We start from the raw sequence: 19,633 nt of genomic DNA on the forward strand, positions 1-19,633 counted from the left end.
TGGGCCAGGCTGCCCGCACATAACCCTAGGGAACATAGTCAAACCATGTCCAAACCATAGCATATAGTAACTCCATGCTTTGTTGTCTGAGAAACTTCCAGACTGTTCTCCAAAGGGGCCACGCCATTCTGCCTCTCTCCTCGATGGTGTGTGGGGTTCCAGGTCTGAGGATTCCCATTTCTCCACAGCCTTCCAGCATGGCTGTTATTTGACTTTCTTTTGAGAGGCTCCTTCGTGTGTGTAAAAAAGCTTCTCACGTTGGCATTGACCTGCGTGTCCCTGGTGGCTGAAGATACTGAGCCTCTTTTCATGTGCTTACTGTAGATCTTCCCCAGAGAAATGACTGGTCAGATCCTTTGCCCAGTTGATAATAGGTTCAGCATCCCTTTCCCCTGCCTCTCTCCATGGTCTTCGTTACTGTTTTCTGGATAGCTGTCCTCACCACTGCGGTTGGATAAAGACCTTTGCTGTCCTATGTAAGAAAAAGTTTCCTGTCTCTTATCTTTTCTGAGTTCTCTGTCTCACCAGATTCCCCTACCTCCTTTGTCTTTCCCGCTTCAGGAAGATTGTAACGGCATATTCAGAATTAATGTAAGTGTGTCCAAGAACTTAAATTTAAAATTAAGACCTGGAGAGAAGAAACCTGGATTTTGGGTACCCCGTGTTTGGTAAGCATATCAGAAAAATGGCTATGTTTCTTGGTATAAGGACTTAAATCTGTATAATATGCCATGAAACTAAAAGTCACTCTGCTAGAGATGTTAAGGTGATTTTATGTAATATAGTGCGAAGCTCTGGATTATAACAGGATACAAACTAAGATTAATAAGAGAACAAGTGATACATTGATTTCCATGTTGCTCTATGAAACTAATAAAAAACTGCCTTAGTATTTTTCCAATACTTTTAAAGTACGTATCTGGATTCAAATGGTTTTAAAAATAAATGGGGCTTAAAAGCAAAGATTTTCTATCGCATTAAAGCTAAATTCATTCTGAGTTTAAATCTTTAAGGGAGGATCTAATGTCCTTTTAACACTTGTGAGAACCCAAAATCATAAAGCCGTTTCAATTTTAAAACCCACTTATACTGACGGATTTCCATGATTGAAACACTGGAGAGAAATAATCAGTAACAAAGTTGGTTATATCTAATTCTCTCTTTAAAATTTGTTTTTCTCGAAAACAAAGTTTTCAAAGCATTTACATCAAAGCAGGAAGTTCCGAGCACCTTCTGGCATTAAGTACCAAGCAACTTCTGGAAGTACTGAGCACCTTCTTTCTCCTCCATCTTACTAATAATTGTGAATGCAGTCACTCTGCTTTGTTGATGAACCGAGTGTTTTATTAACAGCCTTTGTCCACTCACTTATTTTTTTTAATTTCTTTTCTTATCTCTTGGAATAAGGAGTGAACCACAGGAACTCTGCTCTTATCACAACCGATGTCCTCTAAATGTCAAAACTCTTTAAGAGGAATAGCATTTCACCCAGCTGTAGCCTGGGACTCATTGTTACCTCACTGTGGCATTTTGCCACTATGAAATTCACATTTATAAACAATTCAATATAATTTATATTGGGGTTTTATTTTTTAAATACCCAAGAACTGTGAAAAAAGATTAATTTTGAATGTGTAGGGCTTGAGCAGGAATATAGAGAAATATAACCCACAGGGATATCCTCATTCCAGTGTGCACTAGGAAGGCAGTCTAATTTGCATTAAAATAAAAATTAAAGCGTACAAAGTGTATTTTGTGAGATAAAAATTTGTCAGACCGTAAATAACTTATTTATATCAGAACACAAACTGGGATTCTTTTCCCTGCTGTTGTGGGATTTGGACTGAAACCGCCAAGCTGAGTCCAATAGGGGATAAAGCATCCTCGTGTTCTAAAGAGAGTGAGTAGACCAATCCAGCAAAAATGACTAAAACATTTTCTAAGTCCACCACCCAGCTCTAGTTATGTGACAGAGAACTCTGCTTCCATGGAGAACTTCCTGGAAGTGTACGAGGTCAGGAATAGAGCACTGTGGGGCCCCTGCCCTTGACCCTGGGGAAAGGTCCAGGTGCTGCCTTTCCTGGCTGAGGGAGGTCCTGAAGGAGGACGTTAAGGCTGAGCGTGGCCAGACCAGGGAGAGGCTGGGTGGGCAAGCTGCTCTTCATCTCCTTGCAGAGCAGGGTTATCTAGTTTTTCTGGAAGGCCATGTAGTCATCACCTAGGCCACCAGATCTGAGTCACCTTAAAAGGAACCCTGCTGCCGAGGGGCATCCCCAGCCAAAGAGGCCTGAGGTCTGTGTTCGGGAGCAGAGCCAGGAAGCCCGAGAGGCTGTGCACTCTCTGCAGGAAAGGCGCAATGGTGCCCTTGTTTTAAACAACAGTGTGTTCATAGAAAACTGGAGGGAGGTGGAGTAGACCAAGAGGTCAGGGGGCACTGCCATTGGAAAGGAGTTTGTTACTCACAGTTCCCAGGGCACAGGGAAGCGCCAGTGTTGGTCAGGAGGCAGGGGGAGACAGAGAACTGCGGGAAACCTGTACCACAGTTTCGTGGGGAGGAAGAGGGAGGCCAGGCAAGTGGCTTAGGATTGGCTAGCTTGACTCATTTCAGGAGGCTCCGGGACAGAGGGGCTGTCCCCAGCCGGCTGGTACCTGGCCCTGGGGTGGTTAGGACAAGTGGATCGTGCTCTAGAGGTGAAAACTCAGCAAAGGAGGCAGTTGGGGTGTGGACTCTGGGTTGGTTACTTTGTATTTGAAAACCACACCAGTGGAGGAGGACCCTGATCTTTTAAGGTCAGCTTAAAAGATGACTGATCTTATGGCCAAAAGTGACCTTCCAAGATGTCAAAAGAGAAGCTGAAACACAGCGTACAGAGAAAAGCAAACCTGCCCCCGATCATACCCCGTAGTGTTCAATCTGTCCCATAAAACCAGTTACGAGTCATCTTAAAAATCAAATTTAACCAAAATGCAACATTTTATGTAAGTCATTATTAATGGTTTCAAGTTCAATGACATTTTAAAAGCATAAGCCAATAGAGGAATGTCCCTCAAGCATCATCACAATTGCTTTTGTCCATTTTTCCAAGAAATTGTGATTTGGATTAGTTGTAATGAAATAAAAATCTTTGCCCTAAAAAATGTCAGTTGTAACCATAATTTTTTTTTTACATTTTTCTTTTTTTAGTAATCTAATCTAGAGTTAGAAGCTATAAAAAGATTTTTTTAAATTTTATATTGGCTAAATTATGATTAAGAAAATAACTCATATCTGGGAATAGGCCTGGAGGAAGGCTTCAGTAATTATAATTAGGACATAAATATGCACAGTCTAATTCAGGAGATGGTCTGGTTTCTATATTCTCTCTTCATATGAATAAATTCATTTTCTTCTGAATCAGACTTGAGATAAAAATTGCCTCAGATTTAAAAGGATTAAACACATCACATATTGTAAAGACCGTGTGTTTTATTTTAAGCAGAGGTTGACACATAGGAAAATGGCCTGAATGAGAACAAAAACAACAAAGCGCTTGGTTTGATAATAATGTACTTATGGAGTGCTGAGAATCCGTCAGACTTTGCACTTGCCATGATTCAGCCATGGATAAGTTACCGCCCGTGCCCCTTACAAGCTTGAAATCTAGAGAACAGAAATGTGTTCAAGGAGGGAGGGTTCTCAAGACTTAGGTTTCTTAATTTCATGGGATATCAGACTCTGATAACCTGCAGAAAGACAAAAGTGCAGTGATCTGCACTCACTCAGGAGAAGGTCCTCGCCCAGAGTATGTAGGACCAGGCAGAGAGAAGTATGGTGAGCTTTCTTTGTGGGAGGCGTTGAAGATTGAATCCAAGACCTAGGCAAACATGCTAGGCAAACTGGCTGCCACTCAGCCACGCCCCCAGCCCACCTTGGCTAACTTTTAAAGGACAAGAAGTAGGAATTAGGCAGGAAGAAAGAAGGTCAAGGGCAGGTGGGAAGGAAGGCTGAGGCCAAGTTTAGGTGCTGCTAGCTGAAGGAGCTCTACTGCTAAAGCTCAAAGCAAAAGGGAAGTTGGTGCAGTCTTAGAAGCACAAACTGTTGCTGATTTCTTTGGGAAAGACAGCTGGAATGCAGAAGACACAGGATACCATTTTGGACAGTGTTGTTCCCTGAGTTTCCATATCCATGTCCATGTCCATATCCATGTCCAAAAGCAGAGGGTGGGTCACCTTCCCCAAGGGACCATCTTCTCCAGAGGAGGAGTGACTGACTGGCTCCCTTTATTGTGATTTAGGAGCCCAGTCCCCTGGGAGATCCAAAGATTGACCAGATTTTGAGGTCAGAACCAATGTCTTAGTTTTTTTTTGATTGGATAGGTCAGATTATACTCTTTTTTTAAAATAACAGGAAAGATAATATTCAAACAGCCTTCCAATTCAAGGAAGGGTAACAGGGAAGACAACAGTAAGGATTAGGGTTAGGATCTATTTAATTCGTCTCTAGTTATTATAGGTGAGACACAACTTTCCAATTTTGCTAGCATAAACAAAGCACAAATAAATGGTTTATATAATTAAAACTGAAGAAGTCTTTTTTAAAAATATGATATATTCTTTCAATTATTTAAGTCTATGATACTACATTTTGTTTTTCATGGGTTAGCCTAAAAGTGTATTTTCAACATTTTCTAACTCTAAAGTATGTGCCACATGAAAGAGTTTTAAGTTGCTACAAATTTAGCTGAAAAAGCACTTTTTACATAAAGGAAACAGATGAGTAAGAAAGTTCAACATCAGATCTGAGAATCGGCTCACTTGGTTTTAAAAAGTCCTTATTCAAGCAAACCGCAGCATCTGTAGAGTCATTACAACTTTTGTCTACTATAAAAGACATTGAATTTAATTGAAGCCTCCCCCAACCCCTGAAAGGTTGTTGGAAAAATTCAAAAGAATTTATTTGTACTTTCATGCAGAAAAAAATATAAATTGGAAGTCCAAAATGTGAATTTCTGAGTGAAGCTTTTGCATTATGTAGAAAATGTCTCTGCCCTTTAAACCCTGAAGGAGCCAGTCACTTTTGTTTTATGCTTTGTTACTAGACACCCATCTATTCAGTATTCTTTAAAAAAAAAAAAAAAAAAAAAAAAACTTATAAAGGCAAATCTCATCATTGTCTCTATAGTTTAAAAAACATAAAAGATGGTAAGAAAATCTGAAGCAGATTCCCCCCAGAGTACTACCTTTCATGAGGGTTCAATTCTGATAAATGAAAAAGTAGGGAAAGTGATTAAGATTGTAATGTAGATAGCCTCCAGGAGACCTTCCCAACTCAGCAGTCCAGAGTCCCATTTGTCATCAAATTCACATCCAGCAAGGGTTGTGAGAGTCCCTAGTTTTCAAGTATGCAGTCGTTGAAACCTTCATTTCAAAGAGCCTCTAATAACAAGGAATAGGAAAAGATTAAATGTTTCTTCTGTTAACCCCCACAACAAAAGTTAGCTAAAACCCACAGCAATGAAAGTAGATGCAGTATAGTAGAAAGGATCGCTTTTGTAATTAAGAAGGGAAAAGGTATAATTTGTATCAAAAAAACAATAAGGAAGGAGATATCCTTTCCCCCCCAAAAAATAAATAATAATGTGGCCGAAGTATTTGGGGAATCAGGAATCCACTGCAGGTATAGAGCGCAGATGGTGAAGGAGCCTCACAGGAAGGTCTCCTGAGACTTCCAGAGTGAGCGAGAGGACCTGATCCTAGAGTGTGTGAAGCATGCACACAGCCCACAACCTGTGGCATCAGCAACCTCTCAGTGCCTCAGTACTTTAGGATGGATGACACAAAGTGCGATGAAATAACCAAATTCTGCTCTTCTTACACTTTCTTTTAACAGAGCCAATTGTAAGTTATGCCTTTAGAGTTTTCTTTTTTCTTTTTCTTTCTTTCTTTTTTTTTTTTTTTTTGCTTTTTGGTACCAGGGATTGAAGTTAGGGGCACTTGACCACTGAGTCCCATCCCCCCACCAGTCTTCTTTTGTATTCTATTTAGATACAGGGTCTCACTGAGGTGCTTAGCACCACGCAGTTGCTGAGGCTGGCTTTGAACTCTCCATCTTCCTGCCTCAGCCTCCTGAGCACCTTTAGAGTTTTCAATGATAAAACCCTTAAACTTCACAACCAGAGTCCAATGCCTCTTTGTGCAAATATATAAAATCCCATTTCCAGTGAGTTCTTTAGTGTCATCAGGATGAGGCAGCAGGGTCTTGAACTTGAGGCTGGATCTAGAGCTATTGTGCCCTTTGCTTCAAATTTTGGACACCTGATGAATGTGATAATAAGTTGTTAACACAAAACAACACATAAGGACAGCAAGTGAATGCCAGGTACCCCCAATCTTCCCCAAAGCTGCACTCAAGATTGGAAAGGGCTGTAGGCGTTTGACGTAAAATGCTATTTCCTCCTTGGAATTTCACAGACCATTCCTCTTTCTGAATCACAGGGCAAATCCTCGGAACTTTAATTTCGACAACGTGGGGAATGCTATGTTGGCATTGTTTGAAGTTCTGTCCTTGAAAGGCTGGGTGGAAGTGAGGGATGTTATTATTCATCGCGTGGGGCCGGTAAGCAAGCACATCAAATCTCTTGAACACTTCCAGAGCGGCTTTGATTTGCTCTGATGAATAACCATATTTTTCATTTATGCAGATCCATGGAATCTATATTCATGTTTTCGTTTTCCTGGGTTGCATGATTGGACTGACACTTTTTGTTGGAGTAGTTATTGCTAATTTTAATGAAAACAAGGTAAGATTCCTTGGTTTACTACCATGGGCTTTTTCTTTCCTTGTTTCCCACTTTGAACTGTCTCCCCTCCCCCGGCATAGCATGAAGTAGCATTAAACTGTAATGTGTCTGGTGTAAATAATCTGTATAACTATTTTACAAAGTACCTCGTCGCTGCCTTTCAGGCACGTTATTTAGAAGTACAATTCTCTTGCTAAATTTACCCTCTTGGTAACAGTGTCATTAATTCCCCCACAACTGAGAAGTGTATCTCCTATTGTTCAGATTGAAAGGATGTGCAGCAAGTTATTAAAATACAGTAGCTGAAAGCGAGGCACTGATTGCAGGTAATATCATTTCACAAAATGTAAATTGCAGTCTCCTTTGTCACTCAGTGGGCAGACTCAGAATTCTGATGGACTAGGGAGGTACCGTGCAAATTTTTAAATTCTACTTCATAGAACATAAAGAAGATTTTCTAATTTCATGTAAACTTTACATACTTCATGAACCCCGGGTAGCATGCTGAGTTCACAACAGCTCTAATGATCAGTACAAGACTCACAAATGGGAAAACAGCAATGTAGTTTCCTATCAATAAATGAGTATGGGAAGAACATTCTGTTAGCACTCTGGGGAGAGGAGCTGGTTCTTCTAAGCATGGCTGATGAGCTTTCTACTGTGGAAGAAACTGTCTTTGGAATCACACTAATTAAAATACACCCATTTTTGAGCACTTCCTATACACCGAGATTTCATACATACCACTATCAGTACTCACAATTCCCATGCATGGTACAAGGAAAACCAGTAACTTTGGGATTTATAGAGAGTAGAAAGTTGGGACCAGAATTCAGATTTGATACCCATTACTGCAGTCTGTGGTTATTCAAATGCAAAAGCATAAAAACCCCTCCCCCAAAGCTAGATTTGCCTACAAAGCACGGTGCTGTTCCATGTCTTTCATGGCTAGGACTGAATCCCATGCATACACATCAGAGCCCTTTGGTTTGTGTAGCTACACCTGGGACTCTATCATTCAGTGTCCCCAGGCTTAATACGCAGGGAACCAGTTACTTAGTCAATTGCACCTTTGATGTGTGCTTAATGAGTAAGTCCCTTCATTCAGACTTTCAAAGGGTGCCATTTAAAAATCCCTCCTTTGGGCCCTAATACTACTCTGACCTAAAGAAACGTGAACTCTTAAAGTTAGAAAGAACAGTCCTGCTCGGGGCACCTGGCCCCTCTATCTTACTTCCTAACATGTTTATAAATGAGTTTCTCTAAGCCCTATGGTTTTATACCAAGTAGAAAGAGGAAGAGGGATCTCTTTGAGCCTTGTGATGGAGCAGACCCTGGGAATTCCAGAATGTGAGCTGAAGCGAATCAGTCCATTAGCAGGACAGTGTGGGCACCAAGAGCTCCAAACAACGCATGAGCCCTGAGCAGACTCCTGACTGCAGAATTAATTCTGTGGCAGCTCACAATTCAGCAATGTAGACGGAACAACACAAGATATGCATTCACTGAAAACAAATGTATAATTAATGCAAGTCTCAAACTTGAGAAATTGAGAAATGGGTGTGTGCAAGCAGAATTATCAGGCAGATCCACTTCCACCACTGCTCTTTGTGCTCTGAAAGAAGCAGGAGGTGGCCGCCTTCTGGAGAGTGCTATATCAGGCCAAAGGAGTGCTGAGGGAAAGGGGGATTTTAGAAGAAATCATTTTACTGGACATTACAATCTTGTCTAGTCACCTCGAGATAGAAATTTCTAATTTACGCGAATCTTTTCTGCAAGATTTTTAGACGGTAGCACCTAAGTGGTTACTTAACAGCATTTAACTCATTTATTATTCAGTCATTCACCAGATTTATTTGAGCTTGTATTGGGTGGTAGACGCTGCTGGGCACTGAAAACCTAGCATCCTAAAATGAATTGAAAACACAGAGAAATTTCCACCTTCATGGAGCACACATCTTAACAATCACACAGAAGGTACATAAATAGGTTCTGAACAGAGAGCCAGAAATGGGGACATGACAAGCTTTGGGGGCAATATTTTCAGAGTTTGGAATTTATACAAAAATAGATCTTCCCTAGAAAATGGTAGTGCCTTTACAAAGCTCTGAGTGTATTCCAGTAATATGCTTTTATTTCTTATTTCCATACATTGAGCCATGCATTTAATACACTTATTTTGACAATAATAAACTTTATCATAGATTCTTATATATTAATGGCCAGATGATACCTCCCTGTTTGTTATTCTTGTGGATATCTTTGAAATTTCACTTTTCCAAAATCAGATGTTTTTATCAACAAAGGAATAATACTAAAATCTATGGTTGTCTAGAGAACAAGTATTTGTTTGCAATTAATGAGAAAAGTGGTTCAGCGATGCAATATCAGAAAAAAAAAACCACTTAAATACTATGATCAGGAATAAGAGGGATAATTAAATAATGACAGAAGAAACTAATTATCAGAAAGATACAGAACTCTTGCATCTCAAAACATATAAAGCAAAAAGCTAACCAAGTTATAAAAAGAAGCTGGCAAATCCGAAAGCATAATAAAAGATATTAACATAGTTCTCTAGGAAACTCATAAATCAGACAAAGGACATATGAGGTTTGACACAATTAAAAATAGTTTACTTGATGGAAATAAAAAGAACCTTGATCCCCAAAATTTGAGAATATACATTATTTTCAAATACAAAATGGAACCTTTAGAAGTCCAGTTACCCATAAGTACCAAAGAACAGATAATGTGTAGTATATGTTCTCTGTAATAACAAAATAGTCATAAAAACAAAACCCTCACAAATTGGAACTACTAGGACAATATCCCAATGTCTTTATGAGTTAAAAAATAAATCATAGTAGAAAATTATGGAACATTTAGAAATAAATTACTTTAAATACCTAAAAACATGCAAGGGCCAGGAATGGTGGCCCATACCTTCATAGATAGGGAAGCTGAGGCAGGAGGATCGCAAGTTCAAAGCCATCCTCAGCAGCTTAGTGAGACCTTGTCTGAAAATAAAAAATAAAAAAGGACTGAGGATGTGGCTCGGTGTTTAAGTAGCCCTGTATTCAGTCCCTGCTACAAAAAATAAATAAATAAAACACACAAGGTAGAGATAAATCAGGAGAGAGAAAGTTATCACTTTAAGTGTATACATTATAGAAAAAGTCAGAGTTTAAATATTCATACGTCAAGTACCTAAATCAACAAATTATAGTAATTCAAGGTGAAATCGAAGAGAGTAGGAGAAATGAGGTCACAAAGATTATAACAGAAATTAATGATATAAAAACTTCAATAGTTTCTATGAAGTCCAAGAATACAAAAACTTGTTCTTGAAGAAAATTAAGTCAGAAAGCCTCCAAGAAGGTTGAGCAAGAACCAAAACACGGAGAAGGAAAGTGAGCAAACCATAGGAATGACGACAGGGGGTGCTGGTGCAGTGATCGAGGTTCACCCCTGTACGGAACTGAAGCCATGCCGCCAATCAGCCTAGGGGCAGGGGACCAACAATCCTCATGCTGGGGACTCCCACTGCTTCTACGTAAGAAGCTACCCTGAGCTCTCCACCCCACGGAACCCTCTAAAATAATTTCAGAAAAATTAAAGATCTAGGTAAGATAAGCAAATTTCGAGCCATTTTTAATCCATGTAAGCATTTATATTTGACCCTGGCATAGTTGTTTTTTTGACAATAGCCACAAAGTAAGAGCTATCAAGAAAAAAATTTATACATTGGATTACATTAAAATTAAAAAGTTCTGAATGACAAAAGACACTATCAGCAAAATAAAATGCAAACTGAGACTGAGAAAATACTGTATGTACACCTCACATAACTGACTAAGAGATCCATAATATGTAAAGAATCTATTTGGATTATTTATGATACATAACTAGGTTAGTCAACTTTTTGTTGCTCTGACCAAAATACCCAGCAGAACAACTTAGAGGGGGAAATGTTTATTTTGGCTTATGGTTTCAGAGGCGTAGTCTATGGTAGGCTAGTTCCACTGCCCTGGGCCTGAGGTGAGAGAGAAATCATGGCAGAAGGGCTTGGTGGAGAAGTACTGTTCCATTCATGTCAGTCAGGAGGCAGAGCGTGAGGTGGAGGAGAAGGGGCTGAAGCAGAACCAACCCTTCCAGACACAACCCCAGTACCCACCTCCACCAGCCATACCCCTCCTGCCGATGGTTACTACCCTGTCAAACTAGGATGAACTGATTAGATTGGGACTCTCACCAATCATTTCACCTCTGAATATTCCTGCATTAACACAGGAGCTCTTGGGGGACACTTCATATCCAAACTGTCAACATAATATACAAAGAATTTCTATAAAACATTAGAAATAATAAAATACAAAAATTAATAAAGAATATGAATGGACAATTCACACAGGAAGATGAAAGAATCACAATTTGTATACAAAAAATGCTTCATCTCATTAGTATTAAAACCGAATTAGATGTATTTTATATCCATCGAAATGACCAAATTAAAATTTCTAATAATGTCAAATATTGGCAAGAATATAAGGAAATGAGAGCAAATCTATTACTGATGAGAAAGGATTTGGGGCTATTGCTCTTTGAATAACAACTTGAAATATCTGATCAATGTGATAATGCTTCAATTCCCGAATACCAGCAATTCTTTTAGACATTTACAATGCCAACATTCACAGTGAATCAGTACCTATGTGTTATCTGTAGCATTGATTATATAGTCCATAAACCTACAATGAATAACTTCTGATATATTCATGCAGGGGACCACTATATGACCAGTTAAAATGAACCAATTAGATCTAAGAATCTAGTTGTATGGAAAATATACAATAAATGAAGATAAAGGCAAACTGCATAAATATGCACGCATATTGACTTTAAATTTTAAAATGAATACATACACAAAAGCCCAAAATTCTGAAAACCTTGTGAAGAGGTGGACCCTGGAAAGACCATCATTAACTCTAGGAAGAAAGTGAAGATGGACGTGAGGTTGGGTATTTTTCCCCCAATTTCTTAAATTATACCTCTGCTGTGTGTATAACAATACTGTTCATGTGTGTTTTAATCAAATATTCTATATGTAATACAGAATATCTGATCCCATTTAGTAAGTTTCCACAGCACTGATTTTTTAAAGAAGCAAATTCTGTGGTTTCATCTCTTAAAAATTGTTCTGCAATTGCACATATCAGAATGTTTAAAAAAAAAAATACCCTTTACTAGCAGCAGCAGCGTTGGCAAACTGGAATTTTGCCCCGTGAAATGAAACTAACCAATATTGATTAGTATCCCTTTTTTCAAAATGTAACCTTGTAGAAAACCTTCATAAAAGTTTCCCAGACCCGAACATTACCCGTCAAAGGTAATGACTGAAGGCTGCTGCTTACTCTCTGAAGGGGCTCAGCATCCTTTGGGGCCTGTTCTCAAGGCAGACTGAGAATTCTGTTTCTCTAACCACCTCGGAACTTGAAGAATATCTTTCTTGTAAGCCCCCGCGCCGGCCCTGTTTGTAAAACCACCCCATCAGCAACGTTCTTTCCCTTTTCCTTTGGCTGCTTTCTTTGTTTGTCAAGGGGACGGCTCTGCTGACGGTAGATCAGAGGAGATGGGAAGATCTCAAGAGCAGACTGAAGATCGCGCAGCCGCTTCATCTCCCACCTCGCCCGGGTATCAAAGATGCTCTGATTTTATTCATGTTGGGCGCTAGTGTTCATGATTCCCCAGGAGTCTCAGATTTAAATTAAAATAATAATTGTGAGGCCACTGGGAGGTTGTGCATAAGTTAATACAGAAACAGGCTCCAAACTACTGAACTCTCTGTAAGGCTATTAAAATCAACCACCCAAAGGCTGTGCTTCAGTGTTCTCAGAATAAGCCTTAATGAAAAATGATTTTTAAATAAAATACATTTGTGCTTGCCTTTAAAAAGTATGAGCGAAGTGTATTAAACTGACAGAAATTGAATGATGTGCTTCTCCTTCCAATACGGACCGTGTCATGCACTGTCATTTTAAATACTGGGAGCCAGCCGTTCCTGCAAACCGCTTCACAGTAGGCTGAACGGGAGGTGGGGGGATGTGATGGGTTTTAAAGTGAGCATTAAAGAAGACGAAAGCAAGAAGGTAAATGTGACCCCCGTCTAAAGGGCCCTTGCCTAAACCTTTCTTTTCCAGATAATGATGGTTTTAGAGCTAAAATGTACGACATAACCCAGCACCCGTTTTTTAAGCGGACAATTGCGTTACTTGTTCTGGCCCAATCCGTGCTGCTGTCTGTCAAGGTACTTGGGTTCACCTTGAGGCGGTGGGAGGGAATTCTGTATTCACTGGAACATCCAGGGATGTCAAAGCTGCCACAGTCATTTGCTGTTTCTGCCCTTTAGTAAAACATTAAGCTTCACAGTCATGTCAAAATGGGCAGTCGAGGAAGGACTCAGCATCCAGTGGATGTGGCAATGACCTGTGTGCTCTTCCTGTTGCAGTGGGACGTCGAGGACCCCGTGACCGTCCCTTTGGCAACAATGTCGGTTGTGTTCACCTTCATCTTTGTGCTAGAGGTAACAGTAACGAGTCAGCTGGGTCCAGGGGGAGCCCTGTGCAGTTCTAAAGTAAACCAGTGTTCCCCTTTGATGGCACTGACCCTTGGCTCTATGTCTCATCGCCTTTGAAGGTTCTGGGGACAGCGGGGCTGGTGGCTGGGGGAGCGTGGTCTTGGGGTATCTCCTCTTCTGGCTGTTCCGCTTAACTTGAACCAAGACTTCTCTGCAGAGTCCCAGTCTCTCTCACTGCAGAAACGCTGCTCTTGCTCGTTGGGTCTGGATGTTTGTCTGACCAGCTTCATGAGCTCAACTATGTAGAGCTAACCACACAAGCCACTGTGATCCAAGGCTTCAAATTACAGTGTGGTGGCAAAGGAAACGCTGGGCCCAGCCAGGGTTTTTTTAACACGTGGTCCATACACGATGGCTTTCCAGTGCCATCTATGGTCTTGAAAGCCAGGCAGGTTTTCATGCACCCTGCACTGGCTGGTGCTTTTGAAAATCTGTAGTCTTTTACTTGAGAAAGAAAAATGTTCTGCTATCAGAATGAATCACCAAACAAGGAGAAAAGAGCGTGGAGAATATAGATTTGTAAGCTACTTAGCTTTAAAAGTAAAAATGTATATCTTAGTAATTAACTTTTAGTTTACTAAATCTTTAAAAGATGTAACGTGACTCAAGTGACTAGAGTTAAATTTGGGCCAAACACTCACCCTGTGCTTATTCTTCTTGCTGTTTTTCTCCAGGTTACTATGAAGATCATAGCCATGTCACCTGCAGGCTTCTGGCAAAGCAGAAGAAATCGATACGACCTCCTGGTGACGTCCCTCGGGGTGGTGTGGGTGGTGCTTCACTTCGCGCTCCTGGTAGGTGCACTCTTAGGCTTTGAGCTGGTACTTCCAGGTCAGCTGAGGTCAGGCCCGTTTCCTGTCTCTCTTGGCTCCATGTCATCCACTCTCAGGTGTTAGGTTAACTGCCCTACAATCCAACTTTGGTCATGATTGGCCCTCAGATGTGCTTGCACACACAAACACACAGATGCATGTGCACACCCACCCACACTCTTCACATGGGCAGAACTCAGCCCCTCAAAGTCCTGGAGTGTGCAAGCCAGAAGGAAAGACTGAAGGGACTCTTCATTGAACGCTTCATTTTACCAAAGGGTCCAGCAAAGGGAGGGAGCAAGGGAAATTGACCAGAAATTAAGGGACCTGTCCAAATTCACACAGCTGGTATTGGAAGCCTTGGACCCTGTATTCCGAGCCCAAGTGTGGCCTCCAAGCCACTCGGCTAGAAGCAACGTTTTGCATTATGATTCACAGGGACCTCCACGGCCGTATTCCCTCCCAGACATTTCTCTAAAGCACCCCATTCCCATGTCTACACCCAGGCCCTCATTATTTGCTCAAAATGCTTTCACCTTTCATTCAGTCTGAGTTTCAGCTCAAAATCTACAGTTATGGGTATACTTGACCATGATCTGGAGCCATGTTGTCCAGTGGGAATAAAATGTGGGCACAGGTGTCATTTAAATTTTTCTAGAAGAAAGTGAAAAGGAAACAGATGACTAGAGGTTAGTATCTTCTAACCTACTCAGATCCCATATACAAAATGTCATCGTTCAGCATGTAAGCAACATAGCAGCATCGATCAAACCAGTTACCTCCTGTTTCTTGGCATGAAACCTTGACGGATTTTACCCTCATTTGAACTGTCCACATTTCCCATGTGTAATAGCCACATGGCTGGTTGTGCTCATATTAGGCAGCGCAGTTCTGGCAGGTCTGGATATGTTAGCTCCCACCATTTCTAGGGTCCGTTCAGTTTTCTGTCTTTGGTGATCCTTTGTTCCTGACTCTGAGCTGGGGGAGCGGTATAGCCTCACAATCCACTTATTCCATAAAGGCATTATGGAGATCACATGAGATCATATATGCAAAGCTTTTTCAAACTGAAAAGACTGCACCAACCTATAAGGTGTTACTATAAATACCTTCAGGTGGTTTTTTTTGGTTTTCCTTGATCCCAACAGTAAGTAATATTATCAGTTGTCCCCATTCTCCCACTCTCTTTAATATTAGGGGCATGCCAAGATAGACCCATAACACTTAGAACCCCTGTACACATCACGCAGGGCTTGCTTTAGTATGAAATCGCTGTGCTCGTGAACACGCTGAGTGTCTTCTTTTAAGCCTGGGAGTGCCTTTGGCATCAAGGACAACTTAAGTCTTCAGTCATCTGGATTTATTTTTTTCAAACACTGGTTTTAAGCACACAAATGTGTCAGGCACTGTGCTAGGCTTAAGGAGAAGGTAATGAGCGAAAAAATGTCAGTTGCTGTCCTTTAGACCTCATACCCGAGAAAGCTAGATAGTCACCGCATGCTCAATGAGAGCCACATGCTCAGTGAGAACCACAGTGCTGCCTTGGTGGGAAGAACAGCCTGTGTTCCTGGGACAGCAGGGGTGGGGCTTCTTCGGAGAGGTCCTGGACGGCATCCTGAGGGAGCGGTGATCGGCTCCACCTGTAGGATGGAGAACATTTTAGGCAGCCATGCCTGTGATGGAGGGTGAAGGAGCTGGAAGAAGGGGAGCCCATGTGTGCGGAGGTAGAAGGAGCTGCATGGTGAGGTGGGGTGGTCCAGGAGAGAAAGCACCAGTCGTCCTCCTAGAAGCTGCTGGTGGTCATTAATTTGAGAACAAAAGAAAGACATACCTACAGTGGACCCTGAGCTAGCATGGAAGGAAGAGGCAGCCAGGCCCATGGGTTTTCTTTCTCTAGACAGATGTGTAGCTAAAAGCTTGTCAGTCCCCAAAAAATGGAGTAGAGTCCCTAATCCCAGATGTCCTCAGAGAGGAAAATCTGAGCCACAAAGACCAACTTGCCTATTCTGCTTTTGTTCCTGTCCAGGAACCTCTGGCCCCGTGAGAGTGCTCTCCCTCTGCCATATTTGGCAGTGGAGTGCTGGGAAGGAAGGTGCAGTCCTTCTACACCATCCAAAAATGCCATGTGCACATTCCTTGACGTGCGTCTCCCTGGGACTCTCACTGGACCCCCTTCCCAGGGGCCCATCTGTGACTGTTGTCACTTGGCTGGGCAGCCTCCTGGAGAACAGTCACGCTTTGGCACCAGCTGAATGTCAAGGTTGTTATTGCAGTGGCAGCCAGCGGGCTCTCAGCTCCTCAGACGCAGGTTTCTTAGTCATAAAGCGGAGTCATCTCCTGCTCTCCTCACACCCTTGGAGGAAGAGCTGGGTGTGTTTCTGAGCTGGAGGCTTCTCCAAGTCAGTTTGGACTGGTGAACGTGTGGCTGGTCTTCAGAGAGAAGAGTGTGCCTTCCATCATCTTTCCAACATCAGTCTTCCCTCTTTGCTGGACCCTTTTTTTGATGTCACACTCGACTTCCTCATGTCGCAATTTACCCTGTGTTCCTCTCACACCCTGTCCTCCAAAGAGCCGGTCACTGTTTTACCTACAATATATATTGAAATGTGAAACTCAGCTGAGCGAAACAGAACCCAAAGTTTCATTTGAGATTTGATGTTACATCTAATATTTATTCATGAGTTGTGGTAATGACCTTTTCGGCACCTTTTTTCAGATAAATTTCTTATGAGAATTTTCATCTTCTATTAAACTAATTATTCAGTAGACTTCACAGAAGACTTAAAATGAAAAAACGGAGCTGTAACAAGATCTTTTGTGCAAACGCTGAGAGCTGTCTTCTGTTTCCACCTCAGAACGCCTATACCTACATGATGGGCGCGTGCGTGATTGTCTTCAGGTTTTTCTCCATCTGTGGAAAACATGTGAGTAGGTCACAAAGAATCTAGCAAGGGACAGGGCACGGCTCTGTGGTAGCACACCTGCCCGGCACATGCCAGACCTCCGTTCTTTCCCCAGCACCCCAGAGAAGAAAGAATATTCTAGCAAAAGTCACATAGGCCATGAACAACAAGGGGTCAACCTGCTTCAGCCATCCTGGGTGATTAGGGCTGCAGTCAACAAACTACCAGAAATCACCAAGTCAGGATTAACAAACACTACGTATTAAATCAGTAGCTTAATTATTTTGGGATGTCTCTTGCCATTTATGTTGTTTAATTTATTCTTCATACTTGCTAAGTTAAACTCAATCATCATCAATTTAAAATATCAGCCATAAACACAAAAATCAATGGTCACTAAAATGTGTCTATGTTTTTATTGTTTTTATTTTAAATGAAGTAACTTTACTGCAAAGAAAGCTAATATTTAATGACAGTTATGATTCCACCATTCTAGATTTCTTTATATTCTTTGTTCATGTTTGTGCATACGTTCTATCTGTAAGTTTTCATTTTTAGAGATAGTTTTTTGGCTACTGATATTATTTCATATATGCATTCCATAGATCCACATAATCAATATATTTAACATTTGATGGTTATTCAGTATTATACCACTATTTAGGTTTGCTTTTGTGAAAGCAAGCTGAGTCTACTTTCTCTAGACCAAAAACACACATAAGCCCTTAGAGAGAATAGGGACTCAAGAGAAGAGAAAATGGAAGACAGGAAAGATCGTGTTGTTCCTTTTATTAACCTGGAGGAAGAGACTGAACAGTTTAAAATATGAATGGAATTCTCAGTGCCTGATGGTTTTTGAATAATGTTTAGATTTAATGTCCACTAAGAAGCCAGGAGCCCAGCAGCTAGGGAGGCTGAGGCAGGAGAATCGCAAGTTCGTAGCCACATCAGCAACTTAGTGAGGCCCTAAGCAACTCAACAAGACCCTGTCTCTAAATAAAATATTTAAGAAGGGGCTGGGGATGTGGCTCCGTGGTTAAGCACCCCTGGGTTCAATCCCTGATACCAAAAAATAAATAAATAAATAGTACCTACTAGGAAGCAACTGTCACCTGATGCTCATGAAAGTCACTCAGGAGCCAGCCTACTTCCTATTGCTCTCCTCTCAGGTCCCGCTTGGCTCCCGAGTTAACTGCTCTCTCTTCCTTCTCTCCCCGACCCCCATCCCAGGTGACTCTGAAGATGCTGCTCCTGACGGTGGTTGTCAGCATGTACAAGAGCTTCTTCATCATTGTGGGGATGTTCCTTCTGCTGCTGTGTTACGCTTTTGCTGGCGTGGTTCTCTTTGGTACCGTGAAATACGGAGAGAACATTAACAGGTCGGTTCCTATTTATCTTTCTATTTATTTATCAAGCAAACGTTTTTAGTAACCAAATCATGAATAGGGACTTTAGAGTACTTTGTCTATCAAAGACATGGGGGGAAAAGGGAAGGAAAGGAATCAGTTGGAAATTAAAATAAAATAGTAACCAGACTTAAATGACATTTTTCTGATTGAAAAAGGTATGCATGTTTAATTTAGAAATCTTATAAAATTCAGAATAAAAGAAATCAAAAATAATCCATAATTCTACCAACATGCAGGATTGTTCTATCCATGCATTGCCAAAAAATTCTGTTTTGGATGCAACTATCTTAAGATGGTTTTCTTTTACAGCAAAATATGGCAATTAGAGCCCCCAAGATGGTTTTTATGTATTAAAAGTGTTTTTCAAATGTTATCTTACACCATCCAAAGTTCCTTCATTCTTCTCTTCCCATGCCACCCCCCCATCTTGTCATACACTTATTGGATGGCATGGAGGAAAAAGGGGTGGGAGGGGGTGGGGGACAGAAAGATAGTAGAATGAGACAGACAGTAATACCCTATGTATATGTATGATTACATGAATGGTGTGAATCTACATTGTGTACAACCATAGAAATGAAAAGTTGTACCCCATTTGTGTGCAATGAATCAAAATGCAGTTTGTAAAAATAAAAAAGATTTTAATAAGAATAAATAAATAAATTAAATTAAAGAAAGTTTATCTTAAATTTTATGGGAGCATGTCATGTTTTTTTAAAGGTCCTTACACAGCAAAATATATACAAACTTGCTTTTTTTTTGGTAACATGGATTGAACCAAGGAGTGCTTAACCACTGAGCCCCAGCCCCAGCCCTTTTTATTTTTTATGTTGAGACAGCATCTCGCCAAGTTACTCAGGGCCTCGCTAAGTTGCTGAGGTTGGCTTTGAATTTGTAGTCCTCCTGCCTCAGCCTCCTGAGCTGCTGGGATCACAGGCGTGCACCATTGTGCTCGGCACAAATATGCTCTTTTGAAGAAATTGTTATTTGAAAACATTGGTTCTCCCTTTTTATACCATAGTCCAAGTGAAAGAAGGATTCACTTGTAGTAGCTAAAGCTGCTCACTCAGTCATTCTAGATGAATGGCAATCT

The 19,633-nt window shown here is 41.0% G+C and overlaps 1 protein-coding gene across 5 annotated transcripts in view; it reads left to right on the forward strand.

Moving 5' to 3' along the window:
• The window catches only part of Nalcn (sodium leak channel, non-selective), a 313,879-nt gene that overhangs the window by 280,201 nt on the left and 14,045 nt on the right, over positions 1 to 19,633 (forward strand). For all 5 annotated transcript variants that reach the window (XM_047553611.1, XM_047553608.1, XM_047553613.1 and 2 more), the window contains 9 exons: positions 562 to 668; positions 6,475 to 6,595; positions 6,681 to 6,779; positions 12,380 to 12,473; positions 12,980 to 13,086; positions 13,288 to 13,362; positions 14,091 to 14,210; positions 17,084 to 17,152; positions 18,362 to 18,510. In XM_047553611.1, the coding sequence (XP_047409567.1) occupies positions 562 to 668; positions 6,475 to 6,595; positions 6,681 to 6,779; positions 12,380 to 12,473; positions 12,980 to 13,086; positions 13,288 to 13,362; positions 14,091 to 14,210; positions 17,084 to 17,152; positions 18,362 to 18,510 (941 nt within the window). The remainder of the gene's footprint in view (positions 1 to 561; positions 669 to 6,474; positions 6,596 to 6,680; positions 6,780 to 12,379; positions 12,474 to 12,979; positions 13,087 to 13,287; positions 13,363 to 14,090; positions 14,211 to 17,083; positions 17,153 to 18,361; positions 18,511 to 19,633) is intronic.

This window comes from Sciurus carolinensis, chromosome 5, assembly GCF_902686445.1.
Source record: "Sciurus carolinensis chromosome 5, mSciCar1.2, whole genome shotgun sequence".
In the NCBI taxonomy this organism is placed as follows: Eukaryota; Metazoa; Chordata; class Mammalia; order Rodentia; family Sciuridae; genus Sciurus; species Sciurus carolinensis.